Here is a 15,109-nt window from a genome sequence, read left to right on the forward strand (position 1 = left end):
GCTTTGGATGTTGTTTGATTGGGTCTTTTGTCTTCCTTGTTACTAATCTTTTAATGCTGTGTTCTTCAACTTCCTCTGTGATTGTTTTGTGTACCAAAGGCTCTTAAAGACTCTGATCAAGTAGCACAGAGTGATGGGGAGGAGAGCCCGGCTGCTGAAGAGCAGCTCTTGGGAGAGGTACTTATTTTTTTTTTATACTATATTGAACAAAAATACGCGATATTTGAATATCTTGGTAAAATATCGAAAACTTCCCTGACTACTTCTTGAAAAATTAAGTTGGAGTATATTGCTTTCTTAGAGATGTTTAAGGTAGGAATCTATTTATCTAGGGTAGACCAACAGAAATACCATCTTTGAGCTCTTTAGTTCTCTGATTTGGCTTCTGGATTATATATATGTGTGTATATTTTAATTGTACATATATTAAAATTAACAGTTGATGTAAAATTCACTTAATTTTTAGGTCAGATAGCTATGTCAAACTGAAAAGAGGTTTTATTCAGAAATTCACTTTGCATTGCACATAAAGGTAATTTTTTAAGGCACATAGACACCTAGGTCCCACTTTCCGGAGCATAGTTTTATGAATTAGTCTCAAAGTTAGAATCCAAGAATATTTCACTAAACTAAATTGATTGTCATTTTATTATCAGTGTATCCTTAGCTATAGGTGATACATTTTATAACTAACTAAAAAGAGTCCTTGAACACAGAGTTGTATCATTAAATCTTTTTCCTTTTAATTTTCTAAGTTTTTTTTAACAACTAATAACTAACACTATAATTTACTTTCCTTGCTTCTATTTCTAGTTTATGTTGGAAAATTAATCATCAAGTTTAAGTTTCTTTTCTCATCTCTTGACTTTTTCTTTGTTCTTGGGATATGGGACTGTCCTGCCTGCAATACTTCAATACTTTCTATAATCTTTTACTAAGTTATAAAAGTAATTCATCGTCAATAAATTTAGACTATTACAAGATGACTATAAAACATTTTTCCTTAGAAGTGGATTTACTAGTATTAGTGTAACATGGGAATAGAGGGTCTGACTAAAATATTATTAAAGTATGAATTAATTTGAGAATACCTAGAGAAAATTACAGGGCATGTAAAGAGAGGTACATTTGTGTATAATTAGATTGAATATATGTTATCAAATAGATGATGATTTGAGAATCTACTCATGAATAATAGGTAGTGTATTTAACAAACAGTAATCATTACTGTATACCTTTTTTTAAAAAAATCATCTATTTGGAAGTCAGAGTTACAGAGAGAAGGTGTGATGGAGAGAGAGAGACTTCCATCAGCTGGTTTACTCCTCAGTTGGCTGCAATGGCTGGGGCTGGGCCAGGCTGAGCCAGGAGCCAAGAGTTTCTTCTGAGTCTCCCACTTGGGTAGCAGGATCCCAAAGACTTGGGCTGTCTTCTGCTGCTTTCCCAGGCACATTAGCAGGGAGCTGGATCAGACATGGAGCAGCTGGGACTCAAAGCAGTGCTCCTATGGGAGGGCATCATCGTAGGCTGCACCACAGTGACAGCCCCTTGCTATGTAAATTGAGTATCTGAAAAAATTATGTTTAAGTATCCCTTTGGTTAGCACCATACAGACTTTTTAAAGAGTATGTTTATTTTAGAGGCAGACAGAGTGAGTTCTCAACCACTGTTTTGCACCCCAAATGCTTACATTGGCTGAGGCTGAGCAGATCAAAGCTGGGAGCTGGAAAGTCAACCCTGGTCTTCCATGTGGGAGCTGTCACGTGGTATTTCTGAAGGTGACAGCAGAAAGCTGTCATTGGAATCAGGGCTCAATCTGTTTTGGAACCCAGGCATCCTATCCAGTATGCCAAACACTTGCACCCTTAGAATTTTTTCTGTAATTTTTCTTATTTATTTTCAATTTATTGCAGAGAAACAGAGATCTTAACATTCAGTAGTTCACTCCCAAATGCCTCTAACAGCTAGGGTAGGCCAGGCTGAACCCAGTAGCCAAGAACTCCATCTGTGTGTCTCATGTGGGTGGCAGGGATCCCATTACTTGCACAGTCACCTGCTGCCTCCCAGGCACATCAGCAGGAAGCTGGATCAGAAGCAGTGTAACCAGAACTTGATCCAATCACTGTAATACATAGGAAGTGGATAGCTCAAGTGGCAGCCTAACCAGTGTGGTGAATATCCACCCCAATACAGATTTTCTTTTTTAAAGATTTATTTATTTGTTTGAGAGACAGAAAGGACTTCCATCTGCTGGTTCACTCCCCAAATGGCTGCAACGAAGCCAGGAGCCAGGAACTTCCTCTGAGTCTCCCACGCAGGTGCAGGGGCCCAAGGACTTGGGCCATCTTCTACTGCTTTCCCTGGCCATAGCACAGAACTGGATCAGAAGAGAAGCAGCCTGGACACAAACTGGAGCCCATATGGGATGCAGGCACAAGTGGAGGCTTAGCCCACTATGCCACAGTGCTGGGCTTCCCTCCACCAATATAGATTTTTAAAAAAAAATTTTTTTTTTTGGACAGACAGAGTGGACAGTGAGAGAGAGAGACTGAGAGAAAGGTCTTCCTTTTCCGTTGGTTCACACACACACACCCCCACCGGCCGCTGTGGCTGGTGCACTGTGGCCAGCACACTGCGCTGATCTGAAGCCAGGAGCCAGGTGCTTCTCCTGGTCTCCCATGCGGGTACAGGGCCCAAGCACTTGGGCCATCCTCCACTGCACTCTCAGGCCACAGCAGAGAGCTGGACTGGAAGAGGAGCAACCGGGACAGAATCCCTGCCCCGACTGGGACTAGAACCCAGTGTGCTGGCACCGCAGGCGGAGGATTAGCCTATTAAGCCATGACACCAGCCACCAATATAGATTTTTAAAAATCATTTTTATCCAGGTATCTGAGTATAAAAATTGGCTTTAGGTTTAACAAAGCCTCTGTTTTGGATACTGTTTATAAATAGCTAGCAAGTTCAGCGCTGTTTGCTGAGTCTGACAGTGGTTTTGGGTTCAGCCGGGGAAAGTCGTTTAGCCACTCAGTGCCGCTGAGGACATCCCCAGGATTTTAAGGAGTAAGTCCCTCTGTAACAAGGGTGCTGACCTGCTGTTAAGGGAAGAGTAGGCTGGTGAAATATTACTGCTTTCCACAGAGGAGAGGTATGGAACAGTTAGCTAAGGCAGATGGGGGGTGTTTGAAGAAGTTTTGCGTTGCCTTGAGCCCTGTGTTAAGTGAAGTAATTTTGGAAGCCATTCATTGTACAATTGCCAGAATGAGAGTGATTATATTTATGTGGTGATATTGCGACCATGTTCAGAAAACCTGGGTTTCTGAGTCTGCTTTTCAGGTAGATGCAAGGTTGAAAAACAATAAATGTCAACCTAAGAAAATACTATAATATTTTGTTCATAAATTTTTTCGAAAAGATTATTTATTTATTTATTTGAAAGACAGAGATACAGAAGGAGAAAGGGAGAGATCTTCCATCGCTGGTTTACTCCCCAAATGCCTTTAACAACCAAGTCTGGGCCGGGCCAAAGCCAGGAGCCAGGAGTTTCTTCTGGGTCTCCCACATGGGTGCAGGGGCCCAAGTACGTGGGCCATCTTCTGCTGCTTTCCCAGGTGCATTATCAGGAGCTGGATTGGAAGTAGAGCATCTGGGACGCGAACTGGCACTGCAGATGGAGGCTTCACCTTCTGTGCCACAGCGTCAGCCCTGTCCAGAAGCTTCTTAAAAAACAACCCTGGTTTCATTGCTGGTGGTCTTCCTGAATCCCAGGGCTGCTTGATTTGTTTATTGTGGTTTTTGAAATCCTGACTTGTAGGTAAACCTGGAAAGAGGAGAAGTGAATATGTAGGCTTTTAGCATTCAGTAGCACTGAAAAGAAAGCTCATTTCTAAAACAAACAAGAGGAGGAAGAAAGAGTGGTAGCATACATATCAAAGGTACTTACTACATAATAAATTGTATGCATTTTGGCTACATGTGTAATTTGTAAGTCCATAAATACAGATTTAGTTGTGTTTAAAAAACAAATTTGAAAGATGGTGAATTTTAAAAGTATTTTGTAAATTCCTTAGTGAATATATTCTGGTTAGTATCTCTGACTTATTCCTTAATGTAAATTCTTAATATTATCTTTTGAGTTTTTAAACTCCAAAATGCTTTTGTTTAGTTGCAGAAAGGAAATTAAGGTTATGGGTATTCTGTAATGGCCAACATTAATTAAGCTTTATTAACAGATAATGTAATGCTGTACTGTGCACTAAAATTATCCAATTTCAAAATGCTCCTGACCTTGAATACTAGGTACTTACATTCATATGAATAGGTAACTTAACCACAGAAGACAGATGTTTTAGCTTGTGTTAGAAAAGTTAAAAGAGCTATGTTTTTTTTTTTAATTTTCTTTCTAATCTCTGAGATTTTTTTTCTTTTGAATTTTTAAGCATAGAAGAGAAATGATGTCAGGTTATTTGCCAGCAAAATGCCTACATTTTCTATAGAAAGAAAATATTGAATTTATTTTGAATCAGTCTTGTAGGTAGCTTCAGAAATTTACAGTAAAACTTTTTTGTAAAAAAAATTATTTTATAGCAAAAATATTTTACAGTGATCTGCTGTTTGAAGTGTGACTTATTTCAGAGAATATTACCTCATATAATTGAATTTGAGTATATGACTACGCATAAATCATGATTTTACAGATGAATTTTTCGTAATTCAAACAAAGCAAGCCCTTATAACCAAACCTGGTAAATGGAGTTATTAGGTGTGTAGAAACAGTGCTTTAAAAAATCTAAATAGTATAATCAAAAAGCCACTCATGGTTGAGGTATCCAAGGAAACAAAGATTCTTCAGCTTTAATAATAGTCTTTGAGATAGCAATAATGCATGCACTTCTGTACAGGGTGACTATGCACACTGAAGTGTGACAGTGCTCCTGCTGACCTTGGACTTTACTATTGTGTTAACGCTTAGGGAGTCAGAGATTTTAGTGGAGACTTAGATCTGACAGTGTTTTCTGAATTAACTTGGCATGTCTTCTACTCAGGCGGTAAATAATCACGTATAAATTTTGTTTTGCCAGTAAATTGTGGCAAACAGTTTCATTCTGGTTAAATTGCTGCCTTTTCCATCTCTCAGCATGTTAAAGAAGAAAAACAAGAATCTGAATTTCTACCCTCAGCTGGAGGAACATTTAATATCTCCATCAGTGGGGGTAAGCACCTGTTGGTTTTTATTTTTTATTGCTTTTGTTAACCATTTGAAAGGCAGCAGCTCCTGAGTTTAAGTTAGAACTTCTTTGTCACAACTAGACTAGGTTATTTTTTTTTTTTTAAGATTTATTTATTTATTTGAAAGTCAGAGTTACACAGAGAGGAGAGGCAGAGAGAGAGAGAGAGAGAGAGAGAGAGAGAGAGAGAGAGAGAGAACCATCCGATGGTTCACTCCCCAGTTGGCTGCAATGGCTGAAGCTGTGCTGATCCAAAGCCAGGAGCTAGGAACTTCTTCTGGGCCTCCCAGGTGGGTGCAGGGGCCCAAGGTCTTGGGCCATCTCCTGTTTTCCCAGGCCTTAGCAGAGAGCTGGATCAGAAGTGGAGCAGCCGGGTGTTGAACCGGCGCCTATATGGGATACCATCACTTCAGGCCCGGGCATTAACCCACTGTGCCACAGTGCCCACCCCTAGACTAGGTTTTCATGTTGTATGTGGACTGAGTGTCTTGGGAAGGGAAATGTGCTTGGTTTGAGCAGTCTGCAAAATGTATTGTGTTACATAAGTTATTTCAGTAGATTTCCATGGATCTCATCCATAAATAACAGCTTGTGTTAGAAACTGATTTACCAGTAATTAGCAACTAGCATTATATTTGTGTGTGTAAATTGATAATGTGTACTTTTTAGTTGTTTTGATATTTCCTATTTAACTTCGGTGTTATTTTCTTGTTGCAGATATTGATGGTTTAATTACTCAGGCTTTGCTGACGGGTGATTTTGAAAGTGCTGTTGACCTTTGTTTACATGATAACCGCATGGCTGATGCCATTATATTGGCCATAGCAGGAGGAAAAGAACTTTTGGCTCGAACCCAGACAAAGTACTTTGCCAAATCCCAAAGCAAAATTACTAGGGTATGTTATTTTAAAAATAAACAGTAACATTTATCTCCATGATTATATGAAAATATCATCATACTATAGATTATTGAAATAAAAACAATAAAAGATAAAAAACAAACAAAAACCTCTCCATAATTCCTTGACCCAGAAATAGTTGTTGGAAGTTTGGCACGATTATTCCTGTTTTTGTTGTTTCCATATGTAGTTTTAAAAATTAAAACTATTTTCATATTGTAGAAAATTGCTATAGCTTTATTTGGCATGAAATACTGTGAAGAGTAATTTTAAAACATATGGTTGTTCACCCAGAGTTAATTTTTGTTAATATACTAAAGACTTCTAATTATCTCTTTAACATAGAAAGTTAGTAAATCTTTTCGTACTTCTTTTTGTATATTTATAAAATTTCTTTTTAAGGATTTATTTGAAAGAGTTACAGAGAGAGGTAGAGACACAGAGAGAGGTCTTCCATCCTCTGGTTCACTCCCCAGATGGCCACAACTGCCGGAGCTGAGCCAATCCGAAGCCAGGAGCCAGGAGCTTCTTCCGGGTCTCCCATGCAGTGCAGGGGCCCAAGGACTTGGGCCATCTTCTACTGCTTTCCCAGGCTATAGCAGAGAGCTGGATCAGAAGAGGAGCATCTGGGACTAGAACCGGCACCCATATGGGATGTTGGGGCTTCAGGCCAGGGCTTTAACCCGCTGCACCACAGCGCTGGTCCCTATACATTTTTTAAAACAGGATCAGGATCACACATGTATGTATGTGTGTGGTTTAGCTTATAGGTAGTCTCATTGTAAGCATTTTTCCACATCATTAAAGATTCTTATAAATATTTTTATTGCTCTATAATATTTATGATAGGAATATGTTTTTCTCATACTTTTGGATGTTTACAATATTTTGCTAATTTAAACACCTTTGTTTATGTACTATAAATGCCTTTGTTGTGACTGAAGATTTATACAAATCTCTGAGGCTATAGTCCTAGGAGAGGAACTTATGGCATAGAAGGCCTAAAAAATTATAACCCTTCTATGTGATATTATTTTTTCACATCATAAAAAAGTAATTTTTGTGTAAACCATTTTCCATCGAAGCTAACTGCAGTGCCCCCAGCATTGGTTGCTGTCAGTCTCCCAGCCTCTTCCCATGTTCTTCTCTCCCTGGTTGGTTGGTTGGTTGGTTTTATTTATTTATTTATTTTGACAGGCAGAGTTAGACAGTGAGAGAGACAGAGAGAAAGGTCTTCCTTTTCCGTTGGTTCACCCCCAAAATGGCTGCCACGGCCGGCACTGTGCTGATCTGAAGCCAGGAGCCAGGTGCTTCCTCCTGGTCTCCCATGGGGTGCAGGGCCCAAGCACTTGGGCCATCCTCCACTGCCTTCCTGGGCCACAGCAGAGAGCTGGACTGAAAGAGGAGCAACTGGGACAGAATCCGGCGCCCCAACTGGGACTAGAATCCGGGGTGCCGGCGCTGCAGGTGGAGGATTAGCCAAGTGAGCCTCAGTGCCAGTCTCCCTGGTTTATTTTTCACCACACTGGCTGTTTTTCAGTTTGTTTGTTTGTTTGTTTGTTTCTTTTTTTTTTTTTTTAAGATTGATTTATTTATTTGAAAGAGCTATGCAGAGAGAGAGATCTTCCATCTGCTGGTTCACTTCCCAATTGGTCACAATGGCCAGAGCTGCGCTGATCCAAAGCCAGGAGCCAGGCATTTCTTCAGGGTCTCCCACGTGGGTGCGGGGACCCAAGGACTTGGACCATCTTCCACTGCTTTCCCAGGCCAGAGAGTTGGATAGGAAGTGGAGCAGCCAGGACTTGAACTGGCACCCATATAGGATGACAGCACAGCAGGCTGTGGCTTTACCAGCTACACCACAGCACTGGCCCCTGTTTTTCAGTTTCTCACTTGCTCCACATTCCTTTGTCCCTAAGACTTCACACCTAGTGTTCCCAGAGCATGGAATGCCATTGCCATTCCCTACTTTTCCTTCTTTTTTTTTTTTTTTTAATGTTGACGTTATATTTTTTGAAAAGAGAGACTGAGATCTCTCATCTGCTGATTCATTCCCCAAGTGCCCACAACTGCTGGGCCTGGCCAGGCTGAAGCCAGGGCCAGGAACTTAATGGACGACAGGGACCCCTGTATTTGAGCTATCACCTGCTGCCTCACAGGATGCTCATTAGCAGGAAGCTGGGATTGGGAGCAGAACCATTACTTGAATGCAGGCACCCATCTATGGAATTTGGGCATCCCAAGCATAGTCGTTTTTTCTTTTTTTAAAAAAGATACATTTATTTGAAAGGTAGAGTTACAGAGAGAGGGAGAAAGAGATCTTCCATTTGCTCATTCACTCTCCACATGGCCACAATGATCTAGGCTGGACCAGGCTGAATCTAGGAGCCTGGAGCTTCATCCGGGTCTCCCACATGGATGGCAGGGGCACAAGGACCTGGGCCATCTTCTGCTGCACTGCCAGGTGCATTAGCAGGGAGCTTGATCAGAAGTGGAGTAGGTGGGACTCAAAGCAGTGCTCACATGGGATGCCAGTGTTGCTGCCAGCAGCTTAACCCACTGTGCCGCAACGCCATGCCCCCAAGCAGTCTTAATCCTTGTGCCAGACACCCCAGTTTTTCCTTCTTGGTGAAGTTAATTCCTGTTTGTCCTTCACATCACATCTCAGAATTCTGCATGCCTAGGCAGTTTTTCCTGGTTTATCAGAGCAGGTCCCGTCTGATAGTTCTGATAGCAGCCTATACTTAGCCTCTTCATATTTTACAGACACATTAGTATAGTTTTGTGTTTTGTTTAGAGGAAATGTGTCATCTATTAAGTCATTTAGTTGGTTCAAGACTGTGCTTCACTTCGCTGCAGCTTTATTTGTCATGAAATGCTGTAAAGAGCAATTTCGAAAGGTACGGTTGTTTAGCCAGAGTTACTTTTTGTTGATACACTAAGGACTTCTAATTCTCTCTTTGTTTTTCTTTCTCAAGCTCATCACTGCAGTAGTGATGAAGAACTGGAAAGAGATTGTAGAGTCTTGTGACCTTAAAAACTGGAGAGAGGCTTTAGCTGCCGTATTGACTTATGCTAAACCAGATGAATTTTCAGCCCTTTGTGGTAAATGAGCTTTATATTTCCTTTACATATGTGACATGGTATGTTATAATAAAATTAAAAACAAGTTTTGTTAGAAATTTTTGTAAATCATGCATCATAATAAGAAAATTTAAAAATCTGCATCAACATCTGTAACAAATAAGAAAAATAAGTTATTTAAATGTTTTTCTCAGAATTATAAGTACAGCAGTTTTCCTAACATACTCATTATTTTTATTTTTTAGATATGTATTTATTTATGTGAAAGGTAGAGAGTTACAGAGACGGGGAGAGATGGAGACAGAGCTTCCAGCAGCTGGTTCACTCCCCAGATGGCTGCAACCGTCAGGGCTGTGCCAGGCCAAATATAGGAACCAGGAGCTTCTTCTGGGTCTCCCACGTGGGTGACAGGAACCTAAGCAGTTGGATCATTTGCTGCTGCCTTCCCCAGGCCATTAGCAGGGAGCTGGATCAGAAGTGGAGCAATCAGGACTCCAACCACTGCCCATATGGGATGCCAGCACTAGAGTCAGCAGCTTAACCAACTGTGCCACAGTATCAGCCCCGTAGGTGGCAGCTTTACCTGCTGTACTAAAATGCCAGTTCCCAGTCATTATTTTTAAAATGTTTTTTAGTGATTTTGATTTCAGACAGATCAGAGTTGGAGTCTTGCCTCTGCCTCTTTAGTTATTGTGTGACCTAGGAAAAAATACTTTCTAAGCCTCAGTTTGTTCATCCATAAAATTGCACATAAGCAGCCCCCACTTAATAAATGTCAGCTATATTCAGTGAAGAATTATAACACTTTTTTAAGATTTTTTTTTTATTTCTTGGAAAGGTAGAGTGACAGAGAGAGAGGGAGGGACAGTGTGAGAGATCTTCCGTCTACTGGTTCACTCCCTACATAGCCAGAGTGGCTGGGCCTGTGCCATGCTGAACCCAGGAGTCTGGAGCTTCTTCTGGGTCTCCCATGTGGGTGCCAGGGCCCTAACACTTGGGTCATCTTCTGTACTTCCCTAGGTACATTAGCAGGGAGCTGGATTGGAAGTGGAGTAGCCAGGACGTGAACCGGTGCCACTGGTGCTGCCAGCAGCAGCTTTACCTGCTGTGTCCCAATGCTAGTCCCAAGAATTACATTTGAGTAGGAATGACTGTTATGGGCTATGTGTAACCTTGTGGCAATGGAATAAATATTTTTAAGGAAAGCTTTTGTTAGTACAGTAAAAAAAAAAAAAAAAAAAACTTGCTACCTTGAAGGTTTATGAGGATATGAAAACTGTAAGCTATTAACCGTGTTTTCATAAATTGAAGTAGACCTAGCTGGCATTGCGAAGTCTATTCCAAATGTGCCATTAGGATTTTTCTGTTGAAATATTGTCCCCATTTAGTTTCTTTCCTAATTAATAGAGTGAAGTTCTTCAGCTTTAGAATCTTGTGAAATCATTTATCACATACAGTTTGTCACCCACATCCATTCATTTAACACATAAATACTCATAGAGCATTTAGAGTGATTTTCTCTTTAATATTCATTGGTTGTGAAGTTTAATTCAAACTTTTTAAAATATTGGGCTACTCATTACCTCGTATGCAGATTGCCTTGTGTGAAATCTTACTTTGTTTTTCTTTTGATTTATAGATCTTTTGGGAACCAGGCTTGAGAGGGAAGGAGATAGCCTCCTGCAGACTCAGGCATGTCTCTGCTATATTTGTGCTGGGAATGTAGAGAAACTAGTTGCGTGTTGGACTAAAGCTCAAGATGGAAGCAACCCCCTGTCCCTTCAGGTTAGTGTCTTTGAAACAAAAGTGCTCACATTACCCTTCGGCCTTCGGATGATCACATTACATTGTAGAAACGTATTTATAACTGTCTGAAGAAGCAAAATTTGTGATGGTATAGAATGGAGTAACAGTTGTTTGTAAAAACAGGGTTGTGATGGCAGTTTGTTAGGAAAAGTAGGTGTCAAGGGCTCTGAAAACAGCCCCAGTGTGCTTACTTCTTTTTCCTGATGCTGCTGTCCTGCCTTCAGTAGCCCTCCTGCCTTGGGCAGAGAAAAAAGTTAAGGAATGGAATGCAACCCCAGTATCAAGAGAGAATCTTCATAGTTAAGAGACAGATGAAAGTAAAATGTAAATGGAATCCCATCTCACACCAATACACAAGCAAAAGAGGAAGTAAAAATGAAACTGTTCTCTGAGACCAAGTAACTTTATGTTAAAAATTTTCCCCCAAGCATGTCATCAGCCAGCTTACTATGTTTCTATATAACTTCAGTAGGATCATTGCAAAATTAAAAGTCAGTTTGGAAAATAAAATTTTCCTTCTAAGTGTTTCTGAGAGAAAAACACTTGTTTCACATTGCCAGGCTTGTGTGTTTAGAAGGGTAGGCAGAGAAGACAGTCTTAGGCATTCTATTTGAAATGTAGCTTGCCACGTTAAAAGAGTTGACATTGAAGGGCAAGATGAAAAACCTTGAGGGTCATGTGCCTTGTCTGTGGGCCACCTTATAGTAGTGTGGTTTTTGTTGGGTGGATGGTATGATGCTGTCACTCACAGTTCCTCCTCTACTTGGTAGAGCATAGTTTCAACTTTCAGATACCTGCCTGTAACTTTCACTTTGCATATTTGCCTGTTTTACGTTGCTAGGCAAATATTTGAATGTTTAGAGGAAAGTGGTAACCTAGGCCTTATTCGTAAAAGACTACCTTCCTCCTCAACTTTTTCAGTTCCCTAAATAGTGGCCAGCTATTCCGTACTTTTCAAAGAGGGATGATAATAGGTGGTGTACTTTTAGTAGACTTTGAAATTCTTAGTAACTCTTGATCTTTTCCTGCTTCCTTTTTACACATAACCTTGGCATCTTTGTTCATATCCCTCTCACTTTCCCTTCTTTTTCTCATCAAGGATCTAATTGAGAAAGTTGTCATCCTGCGAAAAGCTGTGCAGCTCACCCAGGCCCTGGACACTAATACTGTGGGGGTTCTCCTGGCTGAGAAGATGAGTCAGTATGCCAGCTTGCTGGCAGCGCAGGGCAGCATTGCTGCAGCATTGGCTTTTCTTCCTGACAACACCAACCAGGTAATTAGAACTGACAATTTGTTGTCTTTAATATGTAAGGTGAGTCCAGAGGATAGCACTTGATGGTAGCCTATGAGTGGATGGAGTGTTCTGGAAGAGTTGAATTTCTAACACTCAACGGTGGGTAGATGTTATTGACATTTCTTTAAGGATCATTTTAAGTATACCTAATCTGTTCAGATATGATGCTCTTGTTGTATGATAGATTGCTTTGTATTGAGGGACTATGTAGGAGTTTAGGGAAAAGAATGGGGGGAAAAAAGATTCTTCTAAATCAAAATGCTGATTCTTCATATAAAGTTCTTTTTAGGAATATTTTATGTTGGAAAGCTATAAATGTTAATACTTAATGAAGCAAATGGGGGCCCAGCACAGTGGCTTAGCAGGTTGAGCCGCCACCTACAGTGCCGACATCACATATGGACGCTGGTTCCAGTCCCGGCTGTTCCACTTCCAAGCCAGCTCCCTGCTAATGTGCCTGGGAAAGCAGCAGAAGATGGCGCAGATACTTGGGAGCCTGCACTCATGTGGGGTACCCAAAGAAGCTCCTGGCTTCTGGCTTCAGACCAGTCCAGCTCCACCATTGCAACCATCTGGGGAGGGATCCAGCAGATGGAAGATCCCTGCCACCCTGTAACTCTGCCTTTCAATAAATTAATAGTTTTTTTTTTTTAAATGAAGCAAATGGGATTGCTAAAATTTCTAACTTCCAACATATTAATATAATACAGATATTAGCAAGAAAATCCATTCTGTATACTACTTTAACCTGCTTTAATTTTTATTTATTTATGTATTTATCTGAAAGGCAGACAGAGATGGACAGAGACAGAGCTCCCATCTACTGGTTCATTTCCCAACATCAACCATAGCCAGGGCTGGGCCACCCTTAAGTTAGGAACCTAAAATTCAGGGTAGGTCTCCCGTATGGATAGCAGGGACCCAGTAGCTTGAGCCATTACCTGCTGTCAACCAGGACGTGCACTAACAGGAACCTGGAATTATGAATAGAGCTGGGACTCAAATCCAAGCATTCCATTATGAGATGTAGGCATCCTATGTGGTGTTGGCATATTCTGTGTACTCGAATGCTAACACCAAGTATCTTCACCACTGTGCCAATTACCTGCACCCATTTAATCTGATGCTGTTTATGTGTGTATATATTTATATATAATATATATTTATATGTATTTATATATGTGTGTATATATTTATATAAAAGTATTCTATATATAATATATAAAAGTATTCTATATATATGTAAATAAAGTAATCAGGGCAGATGGAACTGCTTTACATTCCTAATTTATTGTCCTTATTTGATGTACAGTAAAACTCAGTGTTTTCCATAATATTTGGTTTTATTATTTTTTAAAGATTTATTTATTTATTTATTTGAAAGGCGGAGTTGTAGAGAGAAAGTAAGAGACAGAGATCTTCCATCCACTGGTTCACTCCCCAGATGGCTGCAATGGCCAGGACTGTGCCAGGCCAAAGCCAGGAGCTTCTTTTGGGTCTCCTGCATAGGTGACAGGAGCCCAAATACTTGGGCTATCTTTTGCTGCTTTTCCCAGGCATTAGCAGAGAGCTGGATCAAAAGTGGAGCAGCTGGGACACAAACCAGTGCCCATACAGGATGCTAGTGTCAAAGGTCATGGCTTTACCTGCTACACCACAACGCCAGTATCCATAATGTTTGTTTCAATTAAGTAAGTGATTGGGTGTAGAGTGCTGAACAAGATTGCCAAGATCCTTATCCACAGGAGCTTCCAAATGCAATATGGCTGTAGACAAGTATCATAATGCTCTGATAGATGTAGTGGTGCTATGAAAACACAAAATAGGAGTACCTGAACCAATAATGGAACATGAATTGGGGGAGGGGACTGAAGAAACTTTCCTGTAAGGTAGATATTTATATCTGCATTTTAATGTCTCATGGATCTTGATTTTGAACCTTGCAGATATTTTGTTGTCTCTGTACTTTTTATTATTACTATTATTTAAAGATTTATCCATTTGTTTGAAGGAGTTACAGAGAGGGAGGGAGAGACAGAGAGAGCGGTATCTTCCATCTGCTGGCTCACTCCCAAATGGCCACCGTAGCCAGTACTGGGCAAGGCTGAAGCCAGGAGCCAAGAGCTTCATCCAGGTCTCCCACAAAGGTGCACTTGAGCCATCCTCTGCTGCTTTCCTAGGTGCATTAGCAGGGAGCTGGATTGGAGCAGTCAGGACAGGAATTAGCACCCGTATGGGATGTTGATTTCACAGGTGGCAGTTTAACCCACTGCACCACAACACCAGCCCCCTGTACTTTGTATTAACTTTATTCTGGTCTTGATGGATTTCTTTTAGTTCTTTTCAGTATTTTGTCTGTTATAGGGAATTATCAGTAAGTTTCAGGGAGTAAAATTACACACTTGTATATGCTGCAGGACTCTATAGGTGAGTCTGTCTAATTGGTTTTGTAGATATTTAATGCTAGGATCCAGTTCATATCTTCCTGTTATTGTTAATGAGAGTATTAGATACAGGAGCATAGCCTTTTTTTTTTTTTTAAGGTTTTATTTTGTTTATTTGAAAGGCAGAGTTATAGAGGTCGAGAGGGAAATATATAGAGATCTTTCATCTGCTGGTTCACTCCCCAAATGAATGCAGCTGCTGTGGCTGGGCCGGGCTGACACCAACAACCAGGAGCTTCTTCCCTGTCTCCCATGTGGATGGCAGGGGCTCAAGGGCCTAGGCCATCTTCTGCTGCTTTCCCAGGCACATTAGCAGGAAACTGGATTGGAAGTGGAGCAGTTGGTACTCAAACT

General features: G+C 40.7%; 1 protein-coding gene across 50 annotated transcripts in view; it reads left to right on the forward strand.

Annotated features, from left to right (window-relative positions):
- SEC31A (SEC31 homolog A, COPII component) overlaps positions 1-15,109 on the forward strand; it is a 90,426-nt gene that overhangs the window by 39,619 nt on the left and 35,698 nt on the right. For 27 of the 50 annotated variants that reach the window (XM_008267668.5, XM_051819612.3, XM_089303171.1 and 24 more), the window contains 5 exons: positions 5,138-5,213; positions 5,946-6,124; positions 9,106-9,232; positions 10,851-10,996; positions 12,117-12,290. In XM_008267668.5, coding sequence (XP_008265890.3) covers positions 5,138-5,213; positions 5,946-6,124; positions 9,106-9,232; positions 10,851-10,996; positions 12,117-12,290 — 702 coding nt within the window. Of the gene's footprint in view, positions 1-99; positions 178-5,137; positions 5,214-5,945; positions 6,125-9,105; positions 9,233-10,850; positions 10,997-12,116; positions 12,291-15,109 lie in introns of all 50 variants that reach the window. The other 23 variants (XM_008267663.5, XM_008267665.5, XM_008267667.5 and 20 more) reach the window with 1 other exon arrangement.

The sequence above is a fragment of the Oryctolagus cuniculus genome, chromosome 8 (genome assembly GCF_051225735.1).
Source record: "Oryctolagus cuniculus isolate XC-2025 breed Fujian yellow rabbit chromosome 8, ASM5122573v1, whole genome shotgun sequence".
Lineage (NCBI taxonomy): Eukaryota > Metazoa > Chordata > Mammalia > Lagomorpha > Leporidae > Oryctolagus > Oryctolagus cuniculus.